Genomic DNA, 27,779 nt, shown 5'->3' on the forward strand with positions numbered 1-27,779 from the left:
CTGGGAGTGGCCCTCCCAAGCTCCTTCCCTGGGTATTAACAGTCAGCACCTCAGCATCAAGCCACATATGTCTGAACTGTGCCTGTGAGCATCTTGCTCTATCTCGATTTATTGTGCCTGCATTAGCAGGCACGTGACCCAAGTTATGAGAGCTTAAGAGAGATTATTTTTGGGGTCTGGAAAAACTCAAGAATTTTTTCCACATAAATTAATGGTAACGGTTTCCTCGCTTTAATTATTTAATTATTTATATATTTATTTATATAATTATTCTGGCTTATGAACAGCTTCAAAGGAACACTCTACTTTTGCATAGTAGGAAAAGGCGTAATTAAAAGAAGCGTTAACAGTCTGTAATTTAACCACTGCCCTATTGTTGTGCTACTGACACTATTTAAACCTGAACCTGGGGGGGGGAGTTGGAAGAGGGTGGTGGGGTTATGGACATTGTGGAGGGTATGTGCTATGGTGAGTGCTGTGAAGTGTGTAAACCTGGCAATTCACAGACCTGTACCCCTGGGGCTAATAATACATTACATGTTTATAAAAAAATTAAAAAATAAAAATAATTTAAAAAAAAAACCCTGAACCTGTGCGTAACTTGTGCATAACACACATAGGAATAGCTCTTTAAGCTGGATTCCTAGAACTGCACTTGCGAGATTAAACTGTATAAGCAATTTAAATTTTGACAGGTACTACACATGTTCATTAAAATTTTCTCAAGTCTTCACAAACACTGGATATTATCAATCTTTTTAATTTCACGAACCTCAGGAGAGAAGTGATGTCTCACTGTGATTTTATTCTGTAGTTCCCCAAAGAACTAAATAATGTACTACAATTTCCATTTGTTCATTGGCCATTTGTATGCCTTTTTCTTCTTCTTTTTTAAGATTTTATTTATTTATTTATTTGAGAGCAAGCAAGTGAGCACAAGCAGGGGGAAGGACCAGAGGGAGAAGGAAAAGCAGACTTCCTACTGAGCAGTGAGCCTTACGAGGGGTCCTGGGATCATGACCTAAGTCAAAGGCAGACACTTAACTGACTGAGCCACCCAGGTACCCTTGTATGCCTTTTTCTGATTTTTTATCTGCTTCTATCACTTTCCCTTTTTCCAACTACATTTTATGTGTTTTGTTTCTTTCCTGATGCATATTCCTGATGGTGACCTCTTCTAGCAGATGATGAGAGGCCATTTACTAGAATTCCAGGTAGGAGACTGGTATTAGAACTCAATGTTAAAAAGCTCTGGAGGCACTGTGGAACACAAATTGGAGAGAGGAAGACTAGAGAAAAGTAAATGTGATGATGGCAATGTCACTCAACCTTTGGGAGTTGGGAAAGAGTATTGGCATAATTGGTTATTGTGACCCATGAAACTCTGACCAAAATAATACTTGGTTCCAACCACTGGGCAAAACCAAGTAGATTCTTTGGGAAGACCAAAATACAAGAGAATTATGCTTACATTTTAAAACTGTATTCCTAAAACATGCCTGACACATAGCAGGCACTAGATAAATATTCAACAAACAAAGTGGTAAGAGTTCTGAAGAGCTGTACTTGTATCTCAATCACCTAAAACAAAACACTGCATTAAGTGCAGTTGCATACATTCGACAAATATTTAATAAATACAACATACAAATTGCCATATATGACTCATATAAACGAACATTATTGGAAAAACTGTAGAAAAAACGTTCATCAACCTTACCTGCTGATATTCTGTACTTTATGCCATGTGAGTTTTGACTCTAATTTTCTGTGCGCAAGAGCAATCACACGGAAGCCCTGTTTAGTGTAATCCTCTAAAACTTTTTCAAAATCAACAGGAACTTTAAAAAGGAAAAAATTAATGTTATTGTTAAAATTGCAAATACAATCTCACCCAAATACCAGAATTTCACTCAAAGCCTAGTTGCTTCCTTACCTGTTTCAGGTTTACAAAGACTGGCAATGACCTCAGGCGCTCCTTTCATGTAGGCATCCATCTTCTTATCCCCCAGCACCCTTGCAACCACACTCATACGTTGCAAAGCAGAAGAAAATGGGAACTGGCGAACAATTCCTATCTCATAAATAGCCTGTGTAATTTCAAAAAGATGCATAAAGCATTTACTATTTTTTCAGAATTAAAGCAAGTACACTTAAGTAACAAGTAAACATTCTTTACTTACTGGAAGTTCAAACAGCTCCTAAAAATAAAGCGAAAAGAAAAAAGAAAATACCATTTAGGTTCATTAACGTGCTCAAGTTTAAAAAAAAAAAATGAAAACTTGATACATCCACAAAACATTACTTAAAAAATAGCAAGGACCTTTGATTATTTCAAACTCAGCTTTCAAGACTGCTTCTCTACTACCTCTCATTTAATAAAAATACATCCTTCAGTATTTTCAAATAATTTTGCTATCCTAAAATATTAACATATTAAGTACTAAAAGAAACTAAGGGGGAACATAATTTAAAATTCACCTAAAAATAAAGCCTTCCACGTATCTTTTACTGAATCCTAAGAATACAATTGCAATTTATTATTTTTCTTCTCTCTTTTTTTTTAAGATTTTACTTATTTATTTGAGAGAGAGAGCGAGAGAGAACATAAGAGCAGAGAAGGTCAGAAGGAGAAGCAGACTCCCCATGGAGTTGGGAGCCCGAAGCGGGACTTGATCCCAAGACTCCAGAACCATGACCTGAGCCAAAGGCAGTTGCTTAACCTACTGAGCTATCCAGGTGCCCCTACAGTTGCAATTTAAAAAGATAAATCACCATGTATCTAAATCACAAGACACTAAGTTGCTCAATAAACAGGAAGGAAAAGTAATGGTAAAGAGAATTAAATCTTAATGTTTTACAAAAATAGTGCTTGAAACACATCAGGTGTGTAGCTTTGGATAAATGCAGTTAAAATACTCTTATCTGGGGACGCCTGGGTGGCGCAGTTGGTTGGACGACTGCCTTCGGCTCAGGGCGTGATCCTGGAGTCCCGGGATCGAGTCCCGCATCAGGCTCCCAGCTCCATGGGGAGTCTGCTTCGCTCTCTGACCTTCTCCTCGCTCGTGCTCTCTCTCACTGTCTCTCTCTCTCAAATAAATAAATAAAATCTTTAAAAAAAAAAAATACTCTTATCTGCATAAGTTAAATAAAGGACATGTGATTTCATCTTCTAGCAACATTTCAAAATGAGGATTAAACATGAGCATCAACAGTTTATTATCCAACTTAACGTGATTTCACACCATTTCTTGGTTTCCTGCAGGTGTGGATTCAGGAAGCAGCTGTTTCGCTGGACGAACCACAGTGGGCATAATTCGATTATGAAGTGCTGTTTCCTCTTCAGTTGCTTCTTCCAGAATCTGAAAGGAAAATATCCAACACATTACTTCATAAAATTCAATTCACTGGTTCTACTTTAAAAACAAAACAAAACACTAAAAAACATTATGGTTACCTTCAGTAATTTAAAAAAAAAAAAAAAAGGCAGTGCTCTACTAGTGAGTAGAGTAAAATATAAGCGAAATTAGTTAAAGTTCTGACAACCCATGGAAGATGAGAAGCAGAGGTTAGAAGTGAGATAAAGAACCAGAGAACAGAGAAAAACTTCTCATTTTGCTCTTACAATCTGCTGAATTAGATTCTCTGCAAAAAAAAAACCAAACAAAAGCAAACAAACAAACAAAAAAAACCCAGAAGATTCCTGCAGTACCACAAATGTTCAGTCTATCATCCAGGGATTATCTTCTGCTACCAGGAAAGGATGCAAAAGTATACAGAGCACAGGGGAGGATTTAAAATAGCATCGTAGGGGAAAGCTGAGCTCGCCTTGTCCCTCAAACACAGCCAGATCAACATCCAACCGTTCTGAGCAAGTAGGAATAAGAAAACAATCTGCACAGCTGGAGAGAATGTGGCAGATGCAGGGTTTGGAGCCATGAACTGGGAGGGGAGGAAAGCCAAGGAGCCCCGAAGGAGCAGGAACCCTTTCAAGCAGCAAAGTAAGAAAGAGGGAGAGAGCAGGAGAGACCCCAGCAGGTGGGGAGCACACTGTAAGCCAAGACCAGGAGACCCTTTGGGTCACATGTGGGAGACAGTGCTGCTTTCCCATCATACATTTGGAAGAGCGTATTTTGCCTCTCCAAGGACAAAAAAGGTCAGCTGTGAGCCACTGAGCTCAGCAGGGACAGAGGTGTGCACAGAGGGCAGATAACCTCCCAGCAGCTTTCCACTCTGAGCCACAACAGACCTAAACCAATGAGTGCAGATAACCTCGCTTCCACTTTTCGCTGTCTACCACAATGGATTCAGCCTCTGTCAACTGCTTTTCTGAGACAGAGTCGGGGACTGAGCTGCGGCTTTCCGCTGTGAGTCACAGGAACTCTAGCCTGTGTGTGTGTGAGCTGTATGACTGTTCTTCCCGGACAACATGGTACTAGTGCACCACAAGGTTCTCCTCCAGGATAGGGACGGGAGTGGGTACACACCTTGCCAGGCCCCTTGAAATTTGGGAGTTTTGAATCCCAGCCACAGGCTGGAGATAAAAATATAGAAGATCCGTGGCACCAAGGGTACTGACAGCCCAGGAACCAGACAGGTAAAGAACAGGGAAATGACAAAGGCCTGGGACACAAGAAATTATGGGCTTTTTTGAGAGGGCCTCCTGCAGAACGGTAGCCAGGAGCTCCCTCCCCAGGGACAAGAAGGTAGAATGATGCCATATCCTTCCTCTTCCACCACCATCCCTGCCCCACACCAGCTCTGTGCAACTTCTGAGAGAAACACAATGCCTCCCCGGAGGCTGCAGTCCCCTACACTAAACCCTGCCCCCTGACCTGACAGGGGCGTCTTTACAAGGGCAAGCCAGCCTGTAAACCAGCACAGCACGCCTCTCCCTCAGAAGACCAACATAGGCTTCCACATGTACCAAGTCTACTGATTAAAGAGTGCTCCAAAATGTCAGCTTCTGGTGGAAAGAGGACCAGACTTGCTTCTTCTTTTCTTCCTTAATTTTTAAATTTTTTTAATTTTTCCATTTCTTATTTTATCTTTTACTTTATATTTTTTCTTTCTCTCTTCTCTTTATCTTTTTGGGGGGGTATCAGACTTATAATTTTTTGTTCATTTGTTGGTTTTTTTTTCCTACTCTTATTTTTTAGAACAGGCTTATATATTTTTTCTTCTTTTCTTCTTTCCTCACTCTTTTTTCTTTCATTCTTTCTCATTCTTTGGCATCAGGAGTTTACAGTTTTTTGTCTGTCTGCATTTTTGTTCCTTTTCTCCTGTCTTGGATCAGGCTTTTTTCTTTCTTTCCAAATTAACAGACAAATCAAAGCACACCAAGTTAAAGATCCAAACACTCCCCACTACAAGCACAGAAGGACTCTGTAGAGGACAGACCAGCTGGATAGAGAAGCCAAAACACAACAGCAGAGTGCACACAGCACACACCAGAAACACTTCTGAAGTTTTTGTTACTTTTTTTTTTTTTAAGATCTTATTTATTTGAGCGACAGAGTACGAGCAGGGGTAGGGGCAGAGAAAGGGAGAAGCAGACTCCCCGCCGAGCAGGGAACCAGCAGGGCTAAATCCCAGGAGCCTAAGATCATGATCTGAGTTGAAGGCAGCTGCTTCACTAACTGAGTCACCCAGCTGTCCCTTCTTGTTGTTATTGGGGTTTTTTCCCCTCTTTTTCTATTTTTCTTTTCTTGACAAATGACAGGATGGAGAAATTTCCCCCAAAATAAAGAAAAAGAGGTAATACTCATAGCCAGGGATTTAATCAATATGGACATAACTAAGATGTTTGAGCTAAAATTTAAAACAACAATTATAAAGATACTAGCTGGGCTTGAAAAAAGCAATGAAGGCATGAGAGAATCCCTTACTATACAGATGAAAGAATTAAAATCCAGTCAGGCCAAGATTAAAAATGCTATAGTCAAGATGCAGTCCCAAGTGGAGGTCATAAAAATGAGGATGAACAAAGCTGTGATACAGAGGATAAAATTATGGAAATAATGAAGCTGCAGAGATGAGGGAAAGACTATTAGATCACTAAGGTAGATTTATGGAACTCAGCAATTCCATAAAGCAAAATAATATCCATATTACAGGGGTCCCAGAAAAAGAGCAAGAGAAAGGGATAGAAGGTTTACTTTAACAAATTATAGCTGAGAACTTCCCTAATCTGGGGAAGAAAACAGGCATTCAAGTCCAAGAGGCACAGAGAACTCCCCTCAAAATCAACGAAAAGTGGTCAACACCACAACAGATTATTACAGTGAAACTTGCAAATTACAAAACCATAAAGAGAAAATCCTGAAAGCAGCTCAAGACAAGAGGACACATAAAGCTGGCAGCAGACCTGTCCACAGAGACCTGTCAGACCAGAAAGAACTGGCATGATATAGTCAATGACCTGAATGGGAAAAATATGCAGCCAAGAACACTTTATCCAGGAAGTCTTCATTCAGAATAGAAGGAAAGATAAAGAATTTCCAAGACAAACAAAAACTAAAGGAATTCATGTAACTAAACCAGCCCTGCAAGAAATATTAAAGGGGATGCTTCAGGCAGAGAGACCAAAAGTAATAAAGACTAGAAAGGTACAGACACAATCTACAGGAACAGAGAGTTAACACATAATACAAAAGCACTAAATCAGTATCTTTTTTTTCCAGAAAAAGAAAAGTTTTATTCAACCAAAAGTCAGCATTAACTGCTTTCCCCCCAGTGACAAATTTCTCCAAATACCATATATTTATAAAATTCAGCATGTTAAAATTTACTCAAATCTTTCAATTACTTTTCTCTATTAGAGAATGTTCTCTTTCTTAGAGTTCCAAATGATAAAAGAGATGGTAATCTGTTGAGAAAAAGGTCAGATGAGTGTAATGGATATGGCAAAAGTTCTTGGCCCAAGGCAGTCATTCCCTATGGTGGTCTGGGAGTTCAGTGGTCAAATGTTGTCATGGAAAACTATAGGCCCAGCCATATCTGATAACCAATGTAGACTGCTTTTAGATCCATTTTTGATACATATAAATTTGTAACTTTCAATAATTATTCTGAATGTAAAATGGACTAAATGCTCTAATCAAGACACGGTATCAGAATGGATTAAAAACACAAGATCTGTTGATAAGCTGCTTACAAGAGACTCATTTTAGACCCAAAGACACCTCCAGGTTCAAAGTGAGCATTTATTATGCCTCTCTGCCTACTCTCTCTCTCTGCCAATGGACATCAAAAGAAAGCTGGAGTAGCCATCTTTATATTAGACAAGCTAGATTTGAAACCAAAGACTATAGTAAGAGATGAAGGACACTATACCATAATAAAGGAGTCTATCCAATAAGATCTAACAACTGCACACATGTAAGCCTCTAACTTGGAAGCAACCAAATATATAAATCAATTAATAAAATTAAATAAGTCAACTGATAATAATACAATAATAGTAGAGGACTTTAACACCCCACTCATAGCAATGGACAGATCAACTAAGCAGAAGATCAAGAAGGAAACAAGAGCTTTGAATGATACACTGGACTTGATGGACTTGAAAGATATATACAGAACACTTACTCTAAAGCAGAAGAATGCACATTCTTTCCAAGTGCACATCGAACGTTCTCGAAAATGGATCATATGCTGGGTCACAAATCTGGACTCAACTGGTACAAAAAGAGTGAGATCATACTATGTGTATTTTCAGAACACAATGTTGTGAAACTTGAAGTCAACCACAAGAAAACATCTGGAAGGACCACAAATACATGGAGGTTAAAGAATATCCTACTAAAGAATGAATGGGTCAACCAGGAAATTAAAGAATTAAAAAAATACATGGAAGCAAATGAAAATGAAAACACAGTTCAAAACCTTTGGGGTGCAGCAAAGGTGGGCTTACAAGGGAAGTATACAGCAATACAGACCTTCCTCAAGAAATAAGAAAGGTCTCAGATACACAAACTAACCTCACACCTAACAGAGCTAGAAAAAGAACAGCAAATAAACCCACCTAAACGTAGCAGAAGAGAAATAATAAAGATTAGACCAGAAATCAATAAAACAACAGATCAACAAAACTAGAAGCTGGTTCTTTAAAAGAATTAACAAGATTGATAAGCCCTTGGCCAAATGTGTCAAAAAGAAAAGAGAAAGGACCCAAATAAATAAAATCATGGGGGCGCCTGGGTGGCTCAATGATTTAGCCTCTGCCTTCGGCTCAGGTCATGATCTCGGGCTCCTGGGATCAAGGCCCACATCGGGCTCTCTGCTCAATGGGGAGCCTGCTTCCCCCCCCTCTCTCTGCCTACTTGTAATCTCTGTCAAATAAATAAATAAAACCTTTTAAAAATAAATAAAAATTAATTAATTACTTTTTTAAAATCATGAATGAAAGAGGAGAGCACAACCACCATCAAAGAAATATAAATAATTACAAGAGACTACTATAAGCAATTATATGCCAACAAATTAGGTAATGTGGAAGAAATGGATAAATTCCTAGAAACATAGAAACTACCAAAACTGAAACAGGGAGAAAGAGAAAACCTGAACAGAACCATAACCAGCAAGGAAATCGGATCATTAATCAACAATCTCCCAACCAAAAGGACTCCAGGGCCAGACGGCTTCCTAGGGGAATTCTACCAAACATTTAAAGAAGAATTAATACCTACTCTTCTGAAACTCTTTCAATAAACAGAAATGGAAGGAAAACCCAAACTCATTCTATGAAGCCAGCATAACCTTGACCCCCAAACCAGAAAAAAACCCATCAAAAAAGAGAATTATGGACCAAAATCCCTAATGAACACGGATACAAAAATTCTTACCAAGATCCTAGCCAATAGGATCCAACCATACATTAAAAGGATTATTCACAGGTGCCTGGGTGGCTCAGCTGTTTAAGCAACTGCCTTCAGCTTGGGTCATGATCCTAGAGTCCCGGAATCATATCCTGCATCAGGCTCCCTGCTCAGCAGGGAGTCTGCTTCTCCCTCTGACCCTCTACTTCTTGTGCTTTCTCTCTCTCTCAAATAAATAAATAAAATCTTTTTTTTTTTTTTTTTTTTAAAGAAGGTTTATTTGTCACGATCAAGTGGGATTTATTCCTGGGCAGGGATGGTTCAACATCTGCGAATTAATCAACGTGATACACCACATCAAAGAAAAGATCAGAACCATATGACCCTCTTAATAGCTGAAGAAAAAGCATTTGACAAAGTACAGCATCCTTTCTCGATAAAACCCTCCACAATGCAGGGACAAATGGACATACCTCAACTTCATAAAAGCCCATATATGAAAGACTCAAATATCGTCCTCAACAGGGAAAAACTGAGAGCATTTCCCCTAAGGTCAGGAACATAACAGGGATGTCCACTCTCACCACTGTTATTCAACAGAGTACTGGCAGTCCTAGCCTCAGCCATCAGACAACAAAAAGAAAGAAAAGGCATCCAAAATCAGTAAAGAAGTCAAACTTCCACTCTTCACAGACAACATGATACTATATGGAGAAAACTCACGACTCCAGCAAAGAACAGCTAGAACTGATACATGAATTCAGTATGCAGAATGCAAAGTGGCAAGATATAAAATCAATGCACAGAAGTCTGGTGCATTTCTATACAGAAAGAGAAATCAAGTAACTGATTCCACTCAACAAACAACTGCACCAAAAACTGTTAAGATACCTAGGAATAAACCTAACCAAAGAGTTAAAAGATTTTTTTCTCTGAAAACTGAAGAACACTTATAAAAGAAATTGAGGGAGACACAAAGAAATGGAAAACCATTCCATGTTCATGGATTGAAGAACAAATATTGTTAAAATATTTTAACATTAGACATTAAAACATTTTAACATTAAACATTAAAATATTTTAACATTAATATTTAACATTAATGTTAAAATATTTTAATATTTTAACATAGGCTTAAGTATAAGCCTATACTACCCAAAGCAATCCACACATTCACTGCAATCTCTATCAAAATGCCACAAGCATTTTTCACAGAGCTGGAACAGACAATCCTGGAATTTGTATGGAATCAGAAAAACCCCAGTATGGTTCTGGCACAAAAACAGACACACAAATCAATGGAACAGAATACAGAAACAGAATAGAGAAACTCAGCTCTGTGGTCAACTAATCCTCAACAAAGCAGGAGAGAAAATCCAGTGGAAAAAAGACGGTCTCTTCAACAAATGGGATTGGGAAAATTGGACAGCCACGTGCAGGAAAATGAAACTGGACCACTTTTTTACACCATACACAAAAATAAATTCAAAATGGATAAAGACCTAAATAAGACAGGAATCCATCAAAATCTTAGAGAACACAGTCAGCAACCTCTCTGACCTCAGTTGTAGCAAATTCTTGCTAGACATGTTTCCAGGGGAAGCAAAAATGAACTATTGGGACTTCATCAAGATAAAAAGCTTTTGCACAGCAAAGGAAACAAGCAACAAAACTAAAAGGCAGCCTATGGAATGGGAGAAGATACTCAAAAAGGTCTTATCAGATAAAGGGCTAGTACCTAAAATCTGTAACAAACTCACAAAACTCACCTAAAAAACCAAAAATCCAATCAAGAAAATGGACAGAAGACATGAATAGACATTTCCTCCAAAGACATACAAACGGCTAACAGACACATGAAAAAATGCTTGACATCACTGGGCATCAGCGAAATACAAATCAAAACCACAATGAGATGCCACCTCATACCAGTCAGAATGCCTAAAAGTAACAACTCTGGAAACAGATGTTAGCAAGGATGCCGAGGAAGGGGAGCCCTCCTACACTGTTGGTGGGAATGCAAGCTGGTGCAGCCACTCTGAGAAACAGTATGGAGGTTCCTCAAAAAATTAAAAATACAGCTACCCTACAACCTAGCAATTGCACCACTAGGTATTTATTCAAAGGATAAAACAACAGTGAATCAAGGGGCACATGCACCCCAATGTATATAGCAGCAATGTCCACAATAACCAAAATATGGAAAGAGCCCAGCTGCCCATTGACAGATGAATATATCAAGAAAATGTGGTACGTGTGGCACACAGACTCACACACAAACACACACACCAGAATATTACACAGCCATCAAAAAGAATGAAACCTTGCTATTTGCAATGACATGGATGGAAATAAGTCAGCACTGAGTGTTATATGCAACTGATCAATCACTAAATTCTACCCCTGAAACTAAGAATATACTATATGTTAACTAAATTGGATTTAAATTTAAATATGGAACTCAGATATGGTTAGCAGAAACACTGGATCAAGCACATATTGAGGCACAAAGACAGGAGTTTAGTGTTTCAGACTGAACATTTCTGATTAAGATACTACTACCCTAACTGCCTGAAAATTAATTTAAAAACACTTATTTTTGGTGAAATAATTCCAACAAAATGTGTATTAAATACACATATACACAAAACAATAAACTAATTTGACTTAAAAATGAAGGAATCAATCAATGGGAAAATGACTGGGAAGGGAACTGTGTCTAATTAACCAAGTGGATAGCAAGATGTTTTAACATGTCTGAAATTGAAATATATCTTATATGGCATTGATCACATCACATAACAGCAGTGTCTGGTTATGTGAAAACATTCCATTGATACTTTGTGGTAAGCTCAAACATCGAGCAACTCTGAGTAAACAAAACATACTATTGTACAAACTTAATTATAAAACCAGTTGTTTTTTAAGACCTACAAACAGAACACTCAATCTACTAAAAATCTGTTCAGCTGGACAGAAGTTTTAGAGAACATCAAAATTGATCAGTCTTATTCTGCCTTACTCTTAAATTTTTCTCTGTAAGCCTTTTGAGAATTAAATTTGGTAAGCTTTTCTTTTGAGCTATCAGAAGATGGCCAGCCATTCATCTCCCTCCCTGTCAAAACATTAACCAAAATACCAATAAAGAAATAAATAACCAAATAAATAAACCTACAGAAGTAAACAGAAAGTTTAAAAAAAAAAAAAAAGGAAAAGGATTTCAAATATAAATATAAAAGGCAAACTGAAACATACTGATGGATATACCAATGAAAGAAACAATAGTAGCCCAGAGTAAATACAAGTGGACATACAGGAAAAGTACATTTCTGAACAGCCAGAGTGGAGCTAAGCCAAAAAAAAAGAAAACCAGGGTCACCACCTAGAGATATGAACTACCTACCTAGGAGGAAGAAGGGCTGCTAATGGGAGTATTGGCACTCCAGAACACAGCTCCGCCAGGGCAAGCATTGTGGGAGCAGGTGAGGAGAGCAACCTAAAAGGCTAGTAAAGTAACTCTGCACCTCTGGACTGAGGCACGCCCACTGGAGCCCTCACGCTCAGGACTCCCCTTGGTCAGTCTTCCCTCAGGGAAGACACATCTCAAGAAAACAGGCTAACACACTACAGGCAAGAATAAAATCCTAACTACCCAAAATTATCAAATCAAACCTTCATTCTTAAACATGGAAGTACCATCTAGATGTATAATGAAAACCAAAAGCATGAAGGAAAAAACCAAGTATAGGGAGGGGGAAAAGAAAATAATTAATTCAGAAGTCATAAGGGAACTTCAAAACCAAGCTCATTATTGCATCTGTAAAAGAACTCAATGCTGTGAAGTGATAACCAGAAAACACAGCAAGCACTCAAATTAAAATGATCACCAACAAAAACAGAAAGCTATAAACAAATAAACGTGTATGTGTCTGTATGTGTGTGTCTCTAAACACTGAACGTAGAAAATAGCAACAAAAAAACACTGAAGACACCTGGCTGGCCGTACTTTTCACCGTGGTCAACAACTGTTGCTGCTGAAGATCATCTTACCGACTAGAGTCTACTACCCCAAGTTGGTGAGAGCTGACTTCTGCTATAAACATAAAGCAGGCACCTGAGCAGGTCATCCTCTGTTAAAGGTGTTTAATTGAGTTAATTTACCTATAACAGACACTTTTTTTTTTTTTTTACAGAATTATGAATCTTTTTGTAAGGATGTATCTTTGGAAATTATCTAGTTCCTTTAATGGTACCATCAAAACAACTAACAGAAACAATCTCCTTCTGCAAGGTAGTTTTTACTATTATTTTTCTTAAAGTTACTTGTGCTTTAAAATATTGAACTTACCCATCCAATGGCTTCAAACATTTTCAAATCAAGTGGATCACCAGAAAGCACTCCTTCAATCTTTGTTAGTGAATGACAAGTAGCCATACAAGCAACAAACTGAGACTTTACCAATATCTCATTGCAAACATTTTCTTCTGGCAAAAGGAAACTAAACAGAAAATGTACTGAATTAGATTCATAAGTCCCAAGACAATAAATATTCTATACATACTGTTTTATAAAATTAAAATATGCAAATAAAATTTTGCATTTCTGCATGTATTTTCACTATAGTTTCTGACATTCAAAAACATTTTCTTCCATGTAAATTATTCTTAACTAAAATACCATATTACCAAAGATTCTAAATAATAATGCCAGACAAACCAAGAAAGAAAATACCAGATACCAAATAATTAAAATTCCTGCCTATGGCATATGATATATCAGAATACATAAAATCTCTTCTGCAAAAACACAAAATGAATGTGTAACATGATCTTTTCAATGGGAAACCAAGCTCGTAACCAAGAAAAGGAAATTTTCAAGTGCCAAAAATGAAAGGAAAGGAAAACAGAGGAGTATGAACCTGAGTTCTGCGAGGGAGGAGGAAGGGAAGGGAGCCAGCTCAGTACCCTAAGGCCCTGGGCTTTAATACCTACACAGAAACAGAAGACAAAGTCCTGGCCAAGTACAAAGTGGGGAGTTCAAACTGAGAGGATCTTTTTCACCAAAAATAGCCAGTGCTCTTGAAAAACATCCTTGGAAAAGGATATATTAACTAAAAAAATGGAGCATCTTGGACTACACAACCAAAGGCATAACTAAGAATAAGCTTAATTTCTTCCCCCCCGCAAAGTTCAAGAAAATAGCTAATATCTGTATAATATTTACTATGCGCTAGACACCGTTCTACTAACTTTTTTAAACATATCTGATTCATGTTCTCCTCACACCAGAGGAATAGGTTTTATTGTCCCCACCTTACAGATGGAGAAACTGAAACAGAAGGTGAAGTAAGTTTCCAAGGTTACAAAGTATGTAAAGTGGCAGAGCAAGGATTCAAACACAGGAGGTCCAGCTTTAGAACCTCAACTCTGAACCACTACACCATTCAGGAGAGGATCTGGGTTTGAACACAGCTACTGCAGGTCCAAAAATCCTAAGGTATGAAAGCAACATTAAAGCTCATCTAGCACCACTGATACCACTCTCGGCCAAGCACAGTCAATATTCTCTAAAGAGGAGCTCCCACAACACAGCCACAAAGAAATCGCACAGAAAAATTCTTCTAAGCCCAAGTCCATAATTAAAAAAATGCACTGGGAAACATTCCCATGGCTCAACAGACACAACAAAGACAGAATTAGAATCCCATAAATTTGAGATAATAGAATGGCAATCTGAAAGAATGCAAAAGGGGGGGGCACTTTTAAATTAAAGACAGAAAAAGAACTCCACGGTGAGGGGGAAAGGAGGAAAATCAGATTTACAAAGAACCAAATGCAGTTTCTTATTTAACCTATGGTTAGGATTCCCAGATGGAGAAAACAAAGAATGGGGGAAAGGTCATAAGAGAATAGGGAAAAAGCTGCAATTTTTCTAGAATTTAAGAAAAGCATGAATCTTTGGAATCAAGAAGCAAATGAGTCCTACACAAATAAAAAAGAGACTGCAAAAATCAAGGATAAAGAAGTATTCTTAAAACAAGAGTAAGAAAAGGAGTCGGGAGAAATGGAATCACACCATCAAAGTGCTCGAAGAACCGCTGACACCCTGGAAAGCTACGCAGCTACGCCATCCTTCAGAAGTGAAAAGGAAAGCATCACCAATAAGTGCAGCTGAGGACAATGCAGTCCAGGGGAGTGGGACAGAAGCAACAGTGGTTGGCAAAGACAGTCCTGAACTGAGGGAAATTTCAGCATACAGAGTATAAAACCCAAGTCCTAATCATAAAATACTGTGGAACAAATACATATAAATAAGGGAGGGGAATAATCAAAAAAGTACTCTACAGTCCGTGGGTTTCCTGGGGGTTAGAGAAACCCAATAAAAAGACACCCACGAACTTAAGACACTAAAGACGACCATTAATAATTTAAGGACAAGCAGTAAAAGATTAAAATGTATAAATTCTGAGAAAATGTACGCAAATATGAAAGAGAAATTTGAGAAAATGTGTGTGTGAACTGGGGCGAGGAATTACAGAAATAAGTCCTAATATATCTGAAATTACAAATGGGAACACAACAGCACAGGAAGATTAAAAAGCAAAGCGATGGAAAAGACGACACAATGGGCAAACATTAGACCAAAGAAGGCCGGGATGTATAACTGCAGAAATTTAAAATGAAATGGAATTAAGGCAGAACGTATTAGGGAGAAATAAGGTCACAATGTCACAATGTGACACACTACTAATCAAGAAGATCTAACAACTCTCAAATTACATGAACCAAGCAATATTCTCTTCAACCCTAAACCTAAATCCCACAGACTTCTGAGGGGGAAGAGTGATATAAAACAACTAAGCCATCAAAAGACTACAAAAACAGAAGTAAAAAGACCAGAAAGACTGTTGGAATATTTTTGCAATGCATAGTACTGAAAAAGATTACCACCCAAAAATGCAAAGGACTTCTAATAAATAAGATATAAGACTAGGAACACAGCAGAAAAACTGTGCCAAGATACAAACTGACAATACACGGAAAAATGCTAAAAGACCATCCTTCCAAAAAGGTGAAAATAAGATTGGCTTATTAAGTACTGAGGAAACTGCAAGGAGCCACAATGAAAGACCATTTTGGATCTATCCATGTGGCAATAATGAGAAGTCTGACAATACCAAGTTCGCCAAAGACTGGAGCAATAGGATCTTACATGTATGAAGGGAAAGAGTGTGAGCAGCATCACTTAGGGAGTAACTAGGCAGTCTCTACTAAACGTGAAGCCATGCAGGTGCCCTATCACCCAGCACCCATATCTTTATGAAGCTAGTTTACTGAAACTCAACCACATGCTCACCAGGAGTTGTACAGAAGAACTGCAATTGCAGCACTCACTAGCTGTGAAAGGGGAAAGGGAGAAAACAATGAAACTGCCCCATCGTAGAATAGATACTATGGTTCATTCCTATCATGGAATATTAAACAATAGTTAAGATTAATAAATTATATCTATACAAACCTTGAAAACAATGTTAAAGAGGCAAAGAAAGTGAAAAGATGTACAGTATATCAGTCATGTATGTTTATTAACAGACAGGTCTTGTTTAGAGACAGATGGGAATGTAGAGAAAATATAAAAACATGCAAAGATAGTAAGAGAACACAACTTCAGAATGATTGCAGGAATAGATTAAGACTTTTGCAATATCTATATTATTTTATATCTTTTTGAAAGAGATCTGAAGCCAATATGACAAAATGTTAACTTTTAATCTTTTTTTTTTTAAGATTTAAGATTTTATTTATTTATTTGACAGAGAGATCTATCTATGTTATCTGACCGGGGGGAGGGGAAGGCAACGCATGGGTAGGAGCAGAGTGCCTGATGCAGGACTTGATCCCAGGACCCTGACATCATGCCCTGGCCGAAGGCAGAGGCTTAACCCACTGAGCCACCCAGGCGCCCTTAACTGTTTAATCTTTGTACTGGGTACACAGCTGTCATATTACTTTGTTTGAATATTTCATATTTAAGATACTTATTAAGAAGTAACTAATAGGTGAAAAAATAATGAATACTGTTTTTCTGAAAATAAATAAATTGGAAAAAGAAAAAAAAAAAAAAGAAGTAACTAATAAATGATCAAATCTAGCTAATATTTACCGTGTATTTTCCACTCGTTGAATCCCCCAAAGATCTAAACCATCTTCAGTAAGAGTTCCAGTCTTTAAAAAGAAAAAAAGCAAACATGTACAAATTATGAGTAATTCCTCCAAGAACAGAAACCACAAAAAGTTACGCTACATATACATAGTAAAATAGAATATAGTTGTCAACAAAGGAAACTAGTAAGATCTCTATATGTTATAAAGATTAACTTCCAGGAAATAACTAAAGTTAGGGAAAATGTGCAGAACATTCCTTACAGTACTGTTCCTCTGGACAGGTGGGGGAGCACAGGTGTTGAACCATACGTTCATATGCTTGTATTACAAAAAAAAACAACAACAGAACAACGTACCAATCAACCTATCATTCAATAAAGGCCTACACAGGAAGGAGACAGTAGGACAGAGGGAGCCAAAAAGGGAAGAGGAACAAGTTAAATGACACCAAGAGGAAGCAACTGGCTAAATCCAGGATGTAAATGACCTGGTTTCTTTAATAAGATGATTTAGGTCAAGGGGCAAGAAAAGCAACTGTTACAGATTAATTATAATCAATGCGATCATTATTTGGATTCTGATAGAAAAGACAAATTGTAAAATTTGAGGCACTTTTTGTGAAAGACAAGGAAATCTGAATGAGAACTGAATATTAGATAAACCAAGAATTATTAATTTTGTTAAGTGGAGTAAGATAATGGTATTGCAATAAATTTTGGGGGGGGCAATATCTTCTAGAGATAAAACTGAAGTATACTGGTGAAAGAATGTCTGATGGTACCACCTTCAAAATGCGAGGACAGATGAAGTAAGACTGACAAAATGCTGATTAACTGTTAAAGCTGGGCAATGGATAAATGAAGGCTTTTTATACTTGTATCTTCTCCACTTCTGTTGACCATTTAAAAATTTTAATAGTAATGTTCCCCAAAAAGGCATAAGTGAAATTTTTCAAACAGATAAATATGAAATGCAGTCATGGGATATGATTTTTTTTTTTTTTAATAATCTGTATGCCCAACATGGGGCTCGAACTCAAACCCGGAGATCAAAGAGTCGCACACTTGGCCAACTGAGCCAACCAGGTGCTCCAGGATTTTATTTTTTTAAAAAACAAAATGTCTCACATTTTTTCCCTTCAACAGTGAACATGCACAAAATCATATACCTATCGTATCAGTTACCAAGAAGAGCTTGATGGGAGGTTTCTTGGTTAATATTTAATTCTCAAAATAAAACTTTTAAGAAAACTAATTTCAGCAGAGGAAGAAAAATTCTTTATTAAGAGGCAAGGAATATTTCACACAGGTACATAATTTGTTACTTTCACATAAGATCAGTGACCTTCATAATTTTGAAACATATTCAATAAAATATCAGAGCAAACTTTAACTTAACATATATACATAACACCAATAAGATTCCAGTAAATATATCTGTATGGAGCTTACTCTGTTAAAAACAAAAGATCATGTAATTTTTACTACTACTATATGGCATAATTCTGGATATGAATCACTTAGATAATTGTAGATTTTGGCAAATAAGCAATATTCAAAGTATTTAAAATTGAAAAAGAAAAAAAAAGCAGTGAGAAGAAATATAAAAAAATCATTCATGTGCCAAGAAAGTTGAAAAAGAGGACTATTAGAAGAACATTAAACAATCAGTGTAAATTGGTTGATAAAGAATACATACAGAAAATCTTAATCTAAGTATTTAAAAGCCATGAAAGCAACCTTTGAGAATGATTATGAAACTGAACCAACCTTGTCAAAGCAAACAAGATTCAGCTGTCCACAGATATTTATCCTTTGGGGACTGATACAGAAAATACCAATTTTTTTCAGTCTTCTTTGGGCATACACAATGCCAGCAGTCATTGCAGCAGGAAGCGCAGGTGGCACAGTAATGGTAATGATATCCAGAGACTCGATAATTATTACCCCAATTTCTACCTACAATTAACACAAAAATCAATGTCAGGACCTCCCCCCATATCAAATATTTACTATCTAATGTGAAGAATCCATAAACCATTTTCAATTTTACATATAAACGTGTATAGAGTTACATTCATGAACCATTTACAATTCCTCTTCCCTTTAGAGGCTGTAAAATAGGAAGCTCGGTGAATTGTCAATGGACTGTGGAATGAAACCTATTTTTAAGGGAAGTTTTCATTTTAAGAGCTCTACATGCGTCACACACTACACACTTCAAAGTTCAATACACATCTATCAGACAAAGACTCTTAATAACAGCATCATACTATGCCTGTCTCTAAAGGGAATGGAAAAGGGAAATTTGACGAGGTCTCTTAGAAGTACCTTCAATTAAGTAATCGCAAATAACTTTAATGCTGTATATCCCAGAAGTTAAAAAGAGAGAGAAAAAAAAATAAACCTCTGGTGAGTATGTGATCACCCCTCCCTCTCTAAAAAGTCACAAGAGAACAAGAAATAGACCACCTAAACCACAGCTGTCCCAAAGAACTTCCTGCTATGACGAAAACATTCTATATCCGCACATTCTAAAATAACAGCTACTAGTTTCATTTGGTTAATTTAAATTAAATCAAAAGTATAGTTGTTTATTCTCATTAGTCACATTTCAAACCTTCAGCAGCCACATGCAATCATTAAGAATCAAACCCTATTTAAAGTTTACCATTTACATACCTCATTTAAAATGCTATTGATGATAGTGTAGATAAATCCAATACCAGCCACTGCCACAAGACACAGCAGAAACAAATAGGCATCTCTGTAGAGTTTAAAATCGGTTGGTTTGGGATATAATATAGAACGAACAAGCTGTCCTTTGGAAGTACTAAAACCTTTAAAAAAAATTTAAAAAGAAAATTAGTGTATTTTTATAAGAAAATGAGAATTATCTCCCAAAACAGAATCTCTTTTTAAACATTCAGTAGGCATCAAATACATTAAACCATGTAAGAAGAGATGTCATGTTTTCTACCTGTTCTAACTACTACAGCTTTGACAAGTTCTCCGGTGTAGAAACGAGTTTGAATTACAGTAGTCCCACAAAACAAAGTGTGTCGTTTATGTATTTCTGGACTATAGAATTCATCTCCCATTCCTTTTATGTCCACTGAAGGATTTGGCAAATTAGTCTTTGTCACTGGAACACTCTCTCCTTTTAAAAAAAAAAAAAAAAGAAAGAAAGAAATTATAAAGCACAGAAATCAGTATCAAATGCACAAATCTTGAATTGTAAAATAACCTAAATGTTATTATACTATTTCAATAGTTACTAGGAGTTCTCATATGAGGGTAACAAAACTTACTCAATTAGCTTTCTGTCTACCAATTTCCTTAACCAAAAATATCAAGTCTTATCTCTCACAATAATTCCTGAAAGTGAGCTGTGAGTCAAAGTAATAATCTGGAAATGATTTTGTCAAGTTTCAGATAAAAAGACCAGGCAGCTGCCATGGCCCTAGCATCTGTTCACTGATCCCCCAAAACTGAACTGAGAAGCACGCTACAGCCTCAAGCACACCCAGATGTGAAGACCTACTCTTACCCCCATTACACACACACACACACACACACAGAGATAGAGAGAGAAGAGAAAAGGAATCTAGGAAAGGGAGTAGAGAAAATACGTAGTATGGTAGTTCTCTCAACAAATTGCCAAATTCTTTTCAACATTAAATTTAATTCTCTGTAGCATTCACATTTCTTGTTTCAAAGGTGACAAGTATGTGGGGATATTTGTTGATTGTGTTTTAAGAGAAAACTCTTAACAATTTTAAAACATAGCAATCACTTCTTTCCAGATTGACTCTGACAAAAAATAAAGAAAACATAAAAAGGTATCAAATTCTACCTTCAGATTATGAATTTCCAAACAGAAGTCATTTCAAAGTCTGCTCTCCCAGTTTAAGGAAAATATAAAATCTTTATTCCCACTTTCTACACATCAAATAGGGAAGTAAATATGCTGACACTCTCTGCAAGCAAAGGACATATTTCTAATTCCTCTTCCCTTACTATAAATTATTTCCTCATGTCAAAAGAAGTATGTCCAAAAATGTAGTGAACACCAGCATAATGATTTAGTACCACAACTGAGTATAACGCAGAATTTGCTCTCTTCAAAATAAAAAAAATCTTCATTATCCATCACATTCATAAGTAAATATAAATAATACAGTTTTAGTTATAGATACAAAATAGTTTTTAAGTAGTTTAATCAGTAACTACTTAAATCTTATCATTATAAACAACTGATCTGATTTTTACTCATTTAGTTTACCTGTTAACATGCTTTCATTTACAATGCAAGTACCATTAATAAGAACTGCATCACAAGGCATGACTGTCCCATTCAATGGAATGACCATAACATCTCCTGGCACAAGGTCTGTAGAGAAGATCTCTTCTATTTCTGGATTTAAAGAAAGAAAAAGAGAAATGTGAATATTCTTTAACTTGAAATAAAAACAGAGTAAATAAAAGATCTGCCTGAAGGTCAACTGACCTCAATGCTAAGTTAAAAATATAATGAAGTTAAATAGGACAATCTCAATACACGAAAATAAGACAAGATTATTATGCCTTAGGGTAACAAAGCATGGTATTTAAGTATGTCAGACAGTTTGTCCCCTGACAGGATGCCAACTGCACACAGATGATGCCAAGTCCCCTCTGACCAAACAGGCAGCTAGACAGCAATACTCAGTACAACAGCCGTCTTAGAAAAGAGTCCAAGTATGAGATCCCAACAGGTAAATAAGCTTAGATTTCTAAAACTCCTTGGAAACAACAGAAAGCATTGACAATTTTAGTGTATTTTTTAAAAATTTTATTTGAGAAAGAGAGCATGAGTGATGGGGGGAGGGGGACAGGGAGAGGGAGAAGCAGGCTCCTTATTGAGTAGGGAGCCCAACATAGGGCACGATCTCAGGACCCCAAGATCGTGATCTGAGCCAAAGGCAGATGCTTAACCAACTGAGCCACCCAGGCACTCCAGTGTATTTTCTTTTTAACAGTAATTTTTTAACACCTTTTTCTCACTGCCACTATTTATAACTTATAACAATCCAATACCTTCTCAATATTCCTAAATAGTCTTAATATTTTAGGTCTATTTTAAATAAATTTATAACACTGCATTATTTTATCTAGTTCATTTCCTTGGAAATCTGTATTATATTCACTTTAGCCAAACACTTTTTAAGAACAGCTTCCCAAGTAAAAGGAGGTTTTTCTTTAAGACTGTCTTACATTTAGACTCTTTCTCTCATTCTTTCCCTCCCTTAGGCTTAATACCATCCTCAGGAAGGAGTTCTGCTCGTTTGTATGTAAAGAGAAAACTATTATTTGTGATGTTAGTCTTTGGGCAAAAACTCTTTGCCTTTCTTTCCCTTCAACTAAACTATGAGGAAACAACGTCTGAAGAATTCTAATGATAGTAAAAGCACATACTAGGCATCATACTTTTCATTTTTAAATAAACATGACTTTTTAAAAACTTTAATGCCACTTGTGAAAGTCTACACCTCTCAGGTATACCAGGAAACAAAATACCAATGACTCGTTAGCCTTTACAGAGGGGTAAGGAAAACATGAGTTGATTGCAAAGTCCTGGCATCCCCAGTGCCTTCAGCAGCAGCGAAGCAGTAAGAGGACGAGCAAGTACCAACAGAGAAGAGAGATACTCCCAACCAAAAAAGCAGCAAGTGACCAGGAAGCACAGGGAAGGAAGCACCTGCCAGGCCAAACTGTGTTTGTGCTTGGATGTAGTGTACTGAGCCAAGAGAATGGAGACTGATTTGGTATTCTCAATCAATCAAAATGGCCAGTGCTTCCAAGGCCCATGCTGCTGTGTTGTCTCTCCTTTATATGTCCTTTAACACTTCTTCAATATCACACCAGACCAACTAATGTGTCCAAAACATTATCCTTTCCTATAATACTGCTTCTCCTCCAGTGTTCCTTTTTTAGTTAAATGACACTGATGTCCATCCGCCAAGCCTGACACTGCTCTATCACCTCACATCCAATGAATTATTAAATCCAGTTCAATGCCACATTTAAGGGTCTTTCAGTCCCACCTCATTTTTCTCCATCTCCACAACCTTCACCTTGATCCATTTCATGCCTTCAACATTACTCTCCTCTAAACCCATCTGAACACAACAGACAGAATGATTTTTGCAAAAGGAAAACATCAAATCACTCCTCTGCTTAAAAACCCTTCACTGGCTTTCCACTGCCTTTTGAAATGAGCTCAAATTCCTTAACATGCCTTAGATGGCTGTCCATCATCCAGCTGCAGCACCTGGCACGCTGAATTTCTTTCAGTTATTACAGTGACCAAGCTCCCTCTCATTTCCAGAAGACTGGGGCACTTAAAACCCTCTTCTCTCCCTCTCTCACCAGCCCCCTAACCTACCTCTTATCTGACTAATTCAACCACTTAAAGATACTTTCTCCAAGAAGCCGTCTCTGACACCTACAGAAAGCAAGCTCTAGTATCTAAATTCCCCGACCTCTAATCATGACATCTGTCACACTTTGTTACTATGCCTTTTCAACTAGACTGGCATTCAATGACAACAAGCAGTGTCCATCTTGTCATCACTGCATCTCAGTGATCAGTGATTACATCTCAATGATTACATCTAAGTACCTGTCACACAATAAGAAAAAGAAAAATGCCATTTTACAGGAATGAATCTGATACACCCTTGAGAGCAATACAAATCCAAACACTTTTTTTACTTCTTAAAAAATGAAAGTATAGAGGCTCAGGGGTGCTGGGTGGCTCAGCTAAGTGTCTGACTTTGGCTCCAGTCGTTATCTCAGGATCCTGGGATCCAGCCCCACATGGAGCTGCCCACTCAGCAAGTCTCTTTCCCTTTTCTTCAGCCCCTCCCTGCACTCATGCATGCACACATGCAGGCACACACGCACGCACACATGCTCTCTCTCAAATAAAATCTTACAAAAAAAAAAAAAAGAATGTATATGTATATGTATAATATATTAGTCTTGCTTTAGTTATTAGTGCTCAATGGATATCCTATTTGGTTTATTTTTCCAAGAATTACCTTAAGTACTTACCTTCATTCACTCTGCAAACTGAAACTCTCACAGTACTGTGAGCCGCCACCATGTCGTGCAACATAATATATTGCTGAAAAGGGGGGAAAAAAAATGTAAAAACTAGCTAACATAAATCCACTCTTCAAGATATATTAAAAAGCAAGGGTGCCATAAAATAAGGTAAGTTAATATGGCAAATACATATTACTCTGCCATTAAAAATGTCAAGACTAAAAGATTCAAAGATTATTGAATGAAGAGCTCAAGACAAAAAAAAAAAGATGCACTTTAATGACACAGTCCTGCAAACAACAGAAAAAGCCCTCCAGTATTCCAGTCTGTTGTAAGTACCTATAGATCCCTATGGCCTCTAAGCAGTCAAATGGTAGTTTAACTCTAAAAAGCATCCGCCTCCCCCCACCTCAGAAAGAGAAGGCGGGGGCGCCTGGGTGGCTCAGTGGGTTAAAGCCTCTGCCTTCGGCTTGGGTCATGATCCCGGAGTCCCGGGATCAAGTCCCGCATTGGGTTCTCTGCTGAGCAGAGAGCCTGCTTCTCTGTCTCTCTCTGTCTACTTGTGATCTCTGTCAAATAAATAAATAAAATCTTTTAAAAAGAAAGAAAAAAGAAAGAAAGAAAGAAAGAAAGAAAGAGAGAGAAAGAAAAGAAATACATACTCATATAATTAAAAGAATAAGTATACTGAGTATTACTTTGTACGAAGTACTGTTCTACACACTTTACATGTTACTACAAAATACACAGTTGTGAAAGCCATAATAAATTGAACTTACCTTTCTAATGGAATACAGAGAGCTTACAATTGACACTATAGACATAATCACAATGGCTAGAGCATAATAATAGTATTCATCAGTGCTCCACAGTATAACACTGAACAGCTGGAAAATGTAAAATGGGTTGAGAACCTAAAAAAACAAGATTTTTAAGTCAAACTTATAACCAAACAGATGTTCCACCTTTTCATTAAGAAATAAACAACAAGATATTTAGAGGATAAGCTCTGCAGTGCCCTAGGGCAAAATGTACTACTTAAAGAATAGGGCAAGATGTTAGCAAAGTACCTTTTTCCACTAACCTACTAGGACTTGGCTAAACAAGCTTAATTTAAATTATTTGTATCCATTTAGATACATACCAAACCCAATAAAGACTAAGCTAGAAATAGTTAACATGTGTGTATTTAGCTATTCTTCATTCTGCTTCAGCAATAAAGTACATTTGCTTCCAATAATTACCAGGCTACTAAAGGATATAAACTTCTTAATTAAATTGAACAAATGTTTACTTATTATGAACTCCAAATACCAATTTTCCTATAAGGTTCACTGGAGTCTACAGGAAGACAAATATGAGATAATAAGTTACACTGCTTTGCATTCTCTAAGGAAATATGGATTAAAACCTAAATGAGAAAAAAGAGATAAGGGAATCCTGGCAATGGACTTTGTTTAGCCAAATTTAACAGTATCCTATCAATTTTATTAGTAACTTCCCCCAAATGTCTTAAAATTGATGCTTGTACGCTTTTCAAAGCACTTTCACATATATAGTCCCATTTTACTTCAAAATTAAACAAGTTAAGTTTAAAAGACTTCGGCCAATTTTATAAAGGAGCAGCAGAAAGGTCTTCTGATGGTCAAAGCTAGTCACTGATGGGATTATATTACAAACCAGACTTTCTAATTCCTAATCACTACAATCTGCTATGTTGTACAACAATATTATATGGCCACTCTCAGGAACTGAGGGAAAACAATCTGTAACATCTACTGAAGGTATTCACCCAACTCTTGATCTTTAGCCAAAAATCGAAAGGAAGACTAGAGAGCCTAACTCTGCCAGGCAAAATCCTGTACCTCCTTCCTTTACCCATGTAACTTTATTCACAGCTCTTCAATGGCACCTCACTGAGCTCTCATTGCAATAACTATTGACCTGTTTCCCTCCCAGGATAAAGTACAAGTTCATCAATGTCAATCATCAGGTCATGTTTTGTATTCTAAACTTATGGCACAATGCCTAGTTCCCAAAAATGCACTACAAAACACCACATGAAAAATAAACATGATAAGTTAGCTGCATACATACATATAAGATAAGATTTACATGTACAACATACTGAGAGTAAAAAAAAATTGTACAGGCAAACAGAGCAAAACAAAAAATAAGGTAACTAATAAAAAGGTAATTTATGCCCCCAAATTATTTCTCTACCACAGTTACTACTTTTACATTTCAAGTTTAAAAAAAAGAGTGAGGGGGAAACTAAGACAAAACCAAGATTATAATATTACTTAAAAATCATGGCTCTTTCCAAATTGACAACCCTACTGATCACAAATGTCATCTTACCTCCTTAATTAGAAGCTTAAAAACAGAAGGCACTTTCACAGTAATTTCATTTACTCCATAAAGCAATTTTCTATAACAGGAAAACATAATAACAGTGTTACATTATATTATATAATAACAGTAGAACTTAGGGATGGCATTTCATTAGGTAAGGTTCAAACCACAGATTGCTCTTAAATATGGAACTTAAACATTCATGTTTCTACATACTTGTCTTCCACAATTCAATTCTCTACCTACAGTATTTAAAACAAAGTAGTGAATACTGGGTAACTATACTGTTGTTTCATTCTGCCTCATTATCTCTGTGTGACGAGTATCTTTCCCACTAGTCTATAATAACCATGTCTGCAAACGCTTTCTTTTTCATCCTTGAACACAGCAGGAATCAAAAATTTTGAATTGCGATTAATTTTTGCAAGAGACTAAAATATATTTGAGGGGTCCTGTACTATTTTTCTAATGAGAATATTATACTAAAAATATTTATTTCAAAAATTATACATTTGACTTTAAAAAGTTTTCAAAACTTTATTAAATCTTTCTAACTTAAACTCCTTAAAGTAGTACTTTCCATATGAAAGAGTAATGAGTAATTCTGAATAAGTCTGAATGAATTAAATTTTTAATATCCTAACCCACTGAAAAAAACCAGGAGTATAAAAAAACTGCCAATTCAATTTGAAAATGATAATTACCCTCAAAATATACAATATGCCGGTATATTTTTATACCGTAGCAAAAAATAACATGATTAAAAAAGATTATGCATCCCACTTTAAAATATTCATTGTGATAAATTTTTAGCTCATGCTTACAATTCAGAAAATCTAAGATGCCATCAATTATAAGACATACTCATTACTTTACATGCCATCAAGACAAAAATGCTCTCAAGGATAACACTCCACCCAACATGACACATCCCTCCTTTAGATTAGGTTAAAATGTGGAAAAATGTGCAGCTTAGAATTGATGAAATATGGTATATTTTCAGGGATATCAACTTCAAAATTCCAGCTTCAACATTTTCATAATTCTTAAACTAAGAGACAGTCTTACCCAAATAAAATATAAGCTGTCAACTACTATCTCTATAAATACCTGTTAATATGTACAACTATACGGTAAAAGGATGGACTACATATACTACTTTATTTAGGAACTTTGATAACAGGTCTAACTTTAGTTGGATAAAAATTACCTGTAGGCATGCATCCCCTTTGTCAGTCCTGCACTATGCTTTTCATAAATTGACGTACAAGAAACACCTTCATCCAGTCCCCTAAATAAATCCAAAGTTTTTACTTTAAACAAAGTTTAAAATATCCAAATGTCTTAA

General features: G+C 36.6%; 1 protein-coding gene across 6 annotated transcripts in view; it reads right to left on the bottom strand.

The window, feature by feature from the left end:
- ATP13A3 (ATPase 13A3) overlaps positions 1 to 27,779 on the bottom strand; it is a 92,089-nt gene that overhangs the window by 33,379 nt on the left and 30,931 nt on the right. For 5 of the 6 annotated variants that reach the window (XM_044252025.1, XM_044252028.1, XM_044252023.1 and 2 more), the window contains 14 exons: positions 27,642 to 27,722; positions 26,438 to 26,507; positions 24,856 to 24,990; positions 24,083 to 24,155; positions 21,270 to 21,401; positions 19,965 to 20,144; positions 19,667 to 19,824; positions 18,755 to 18,943; positions 16,984 to 17,045; positions 13,168 to 13,318; positions 3,246 to 3,362; positions 2,184 to 2,201; positions 1,937 to 2,090; positions 1,721 to 1,841 (listed from right to left, as the gene is read on the bottom strand). In XM_044252025.1, coding sequence (XP_044107960.1) covers positions 1,721 to 1,841; positions 1,937 to 2,090; positions 2,184 to 2,201; positions 3,246 to 3,362; positions 13,168 to 13,318; positions 16,984 to 17,045; positions 18,755 to 18,943; positions 19,667 to 19,824; positions 19,965 to 20,144; positions 21,270 to 21,401; positions 24,083 to 24,155; positions 24,856 to 24,990; positions 26,438 to 26,507; positions 27,642 to 27,722 — 1,641 coding nt within the window. The remainder of the gene's footprint in view (positions 1 to 1,720; positions 1,842 to 1,936; positions 2,091 to 2,183; positions 2,202 to 3,245; positions 3,363 to 13,167; positions 13,319 to 16,983; positions 17,046 to 18,754; positions 18,944 to 19,666; positions 19,825 to 19,964; positions 20,145 to 21,269; positions 21,402 to 24,082; positions 24,156 to 24,855; positions 24,991 to 26,437; positions 26,508 to 27,641; positions 27,723 to 27,779) is intronic. The other variant, XM_044252027.1, reaches the window with a different exon arrangement.

This window comes from Neovison vison, chromosome 6 (assembly GCF_020171115.1).
Source record: "Neovison vison isolate M4711 chromosome 6, ASM_NN_V1, whole genome shotgun sequence".
In the NCBI taxonomy this organism is placed as follows: domain Eukaryota; kingdom Metazoa; phylum Chordata; class Mammalia; order Carnivora; family Mustelidae; genus Neogale; species Neogale vison.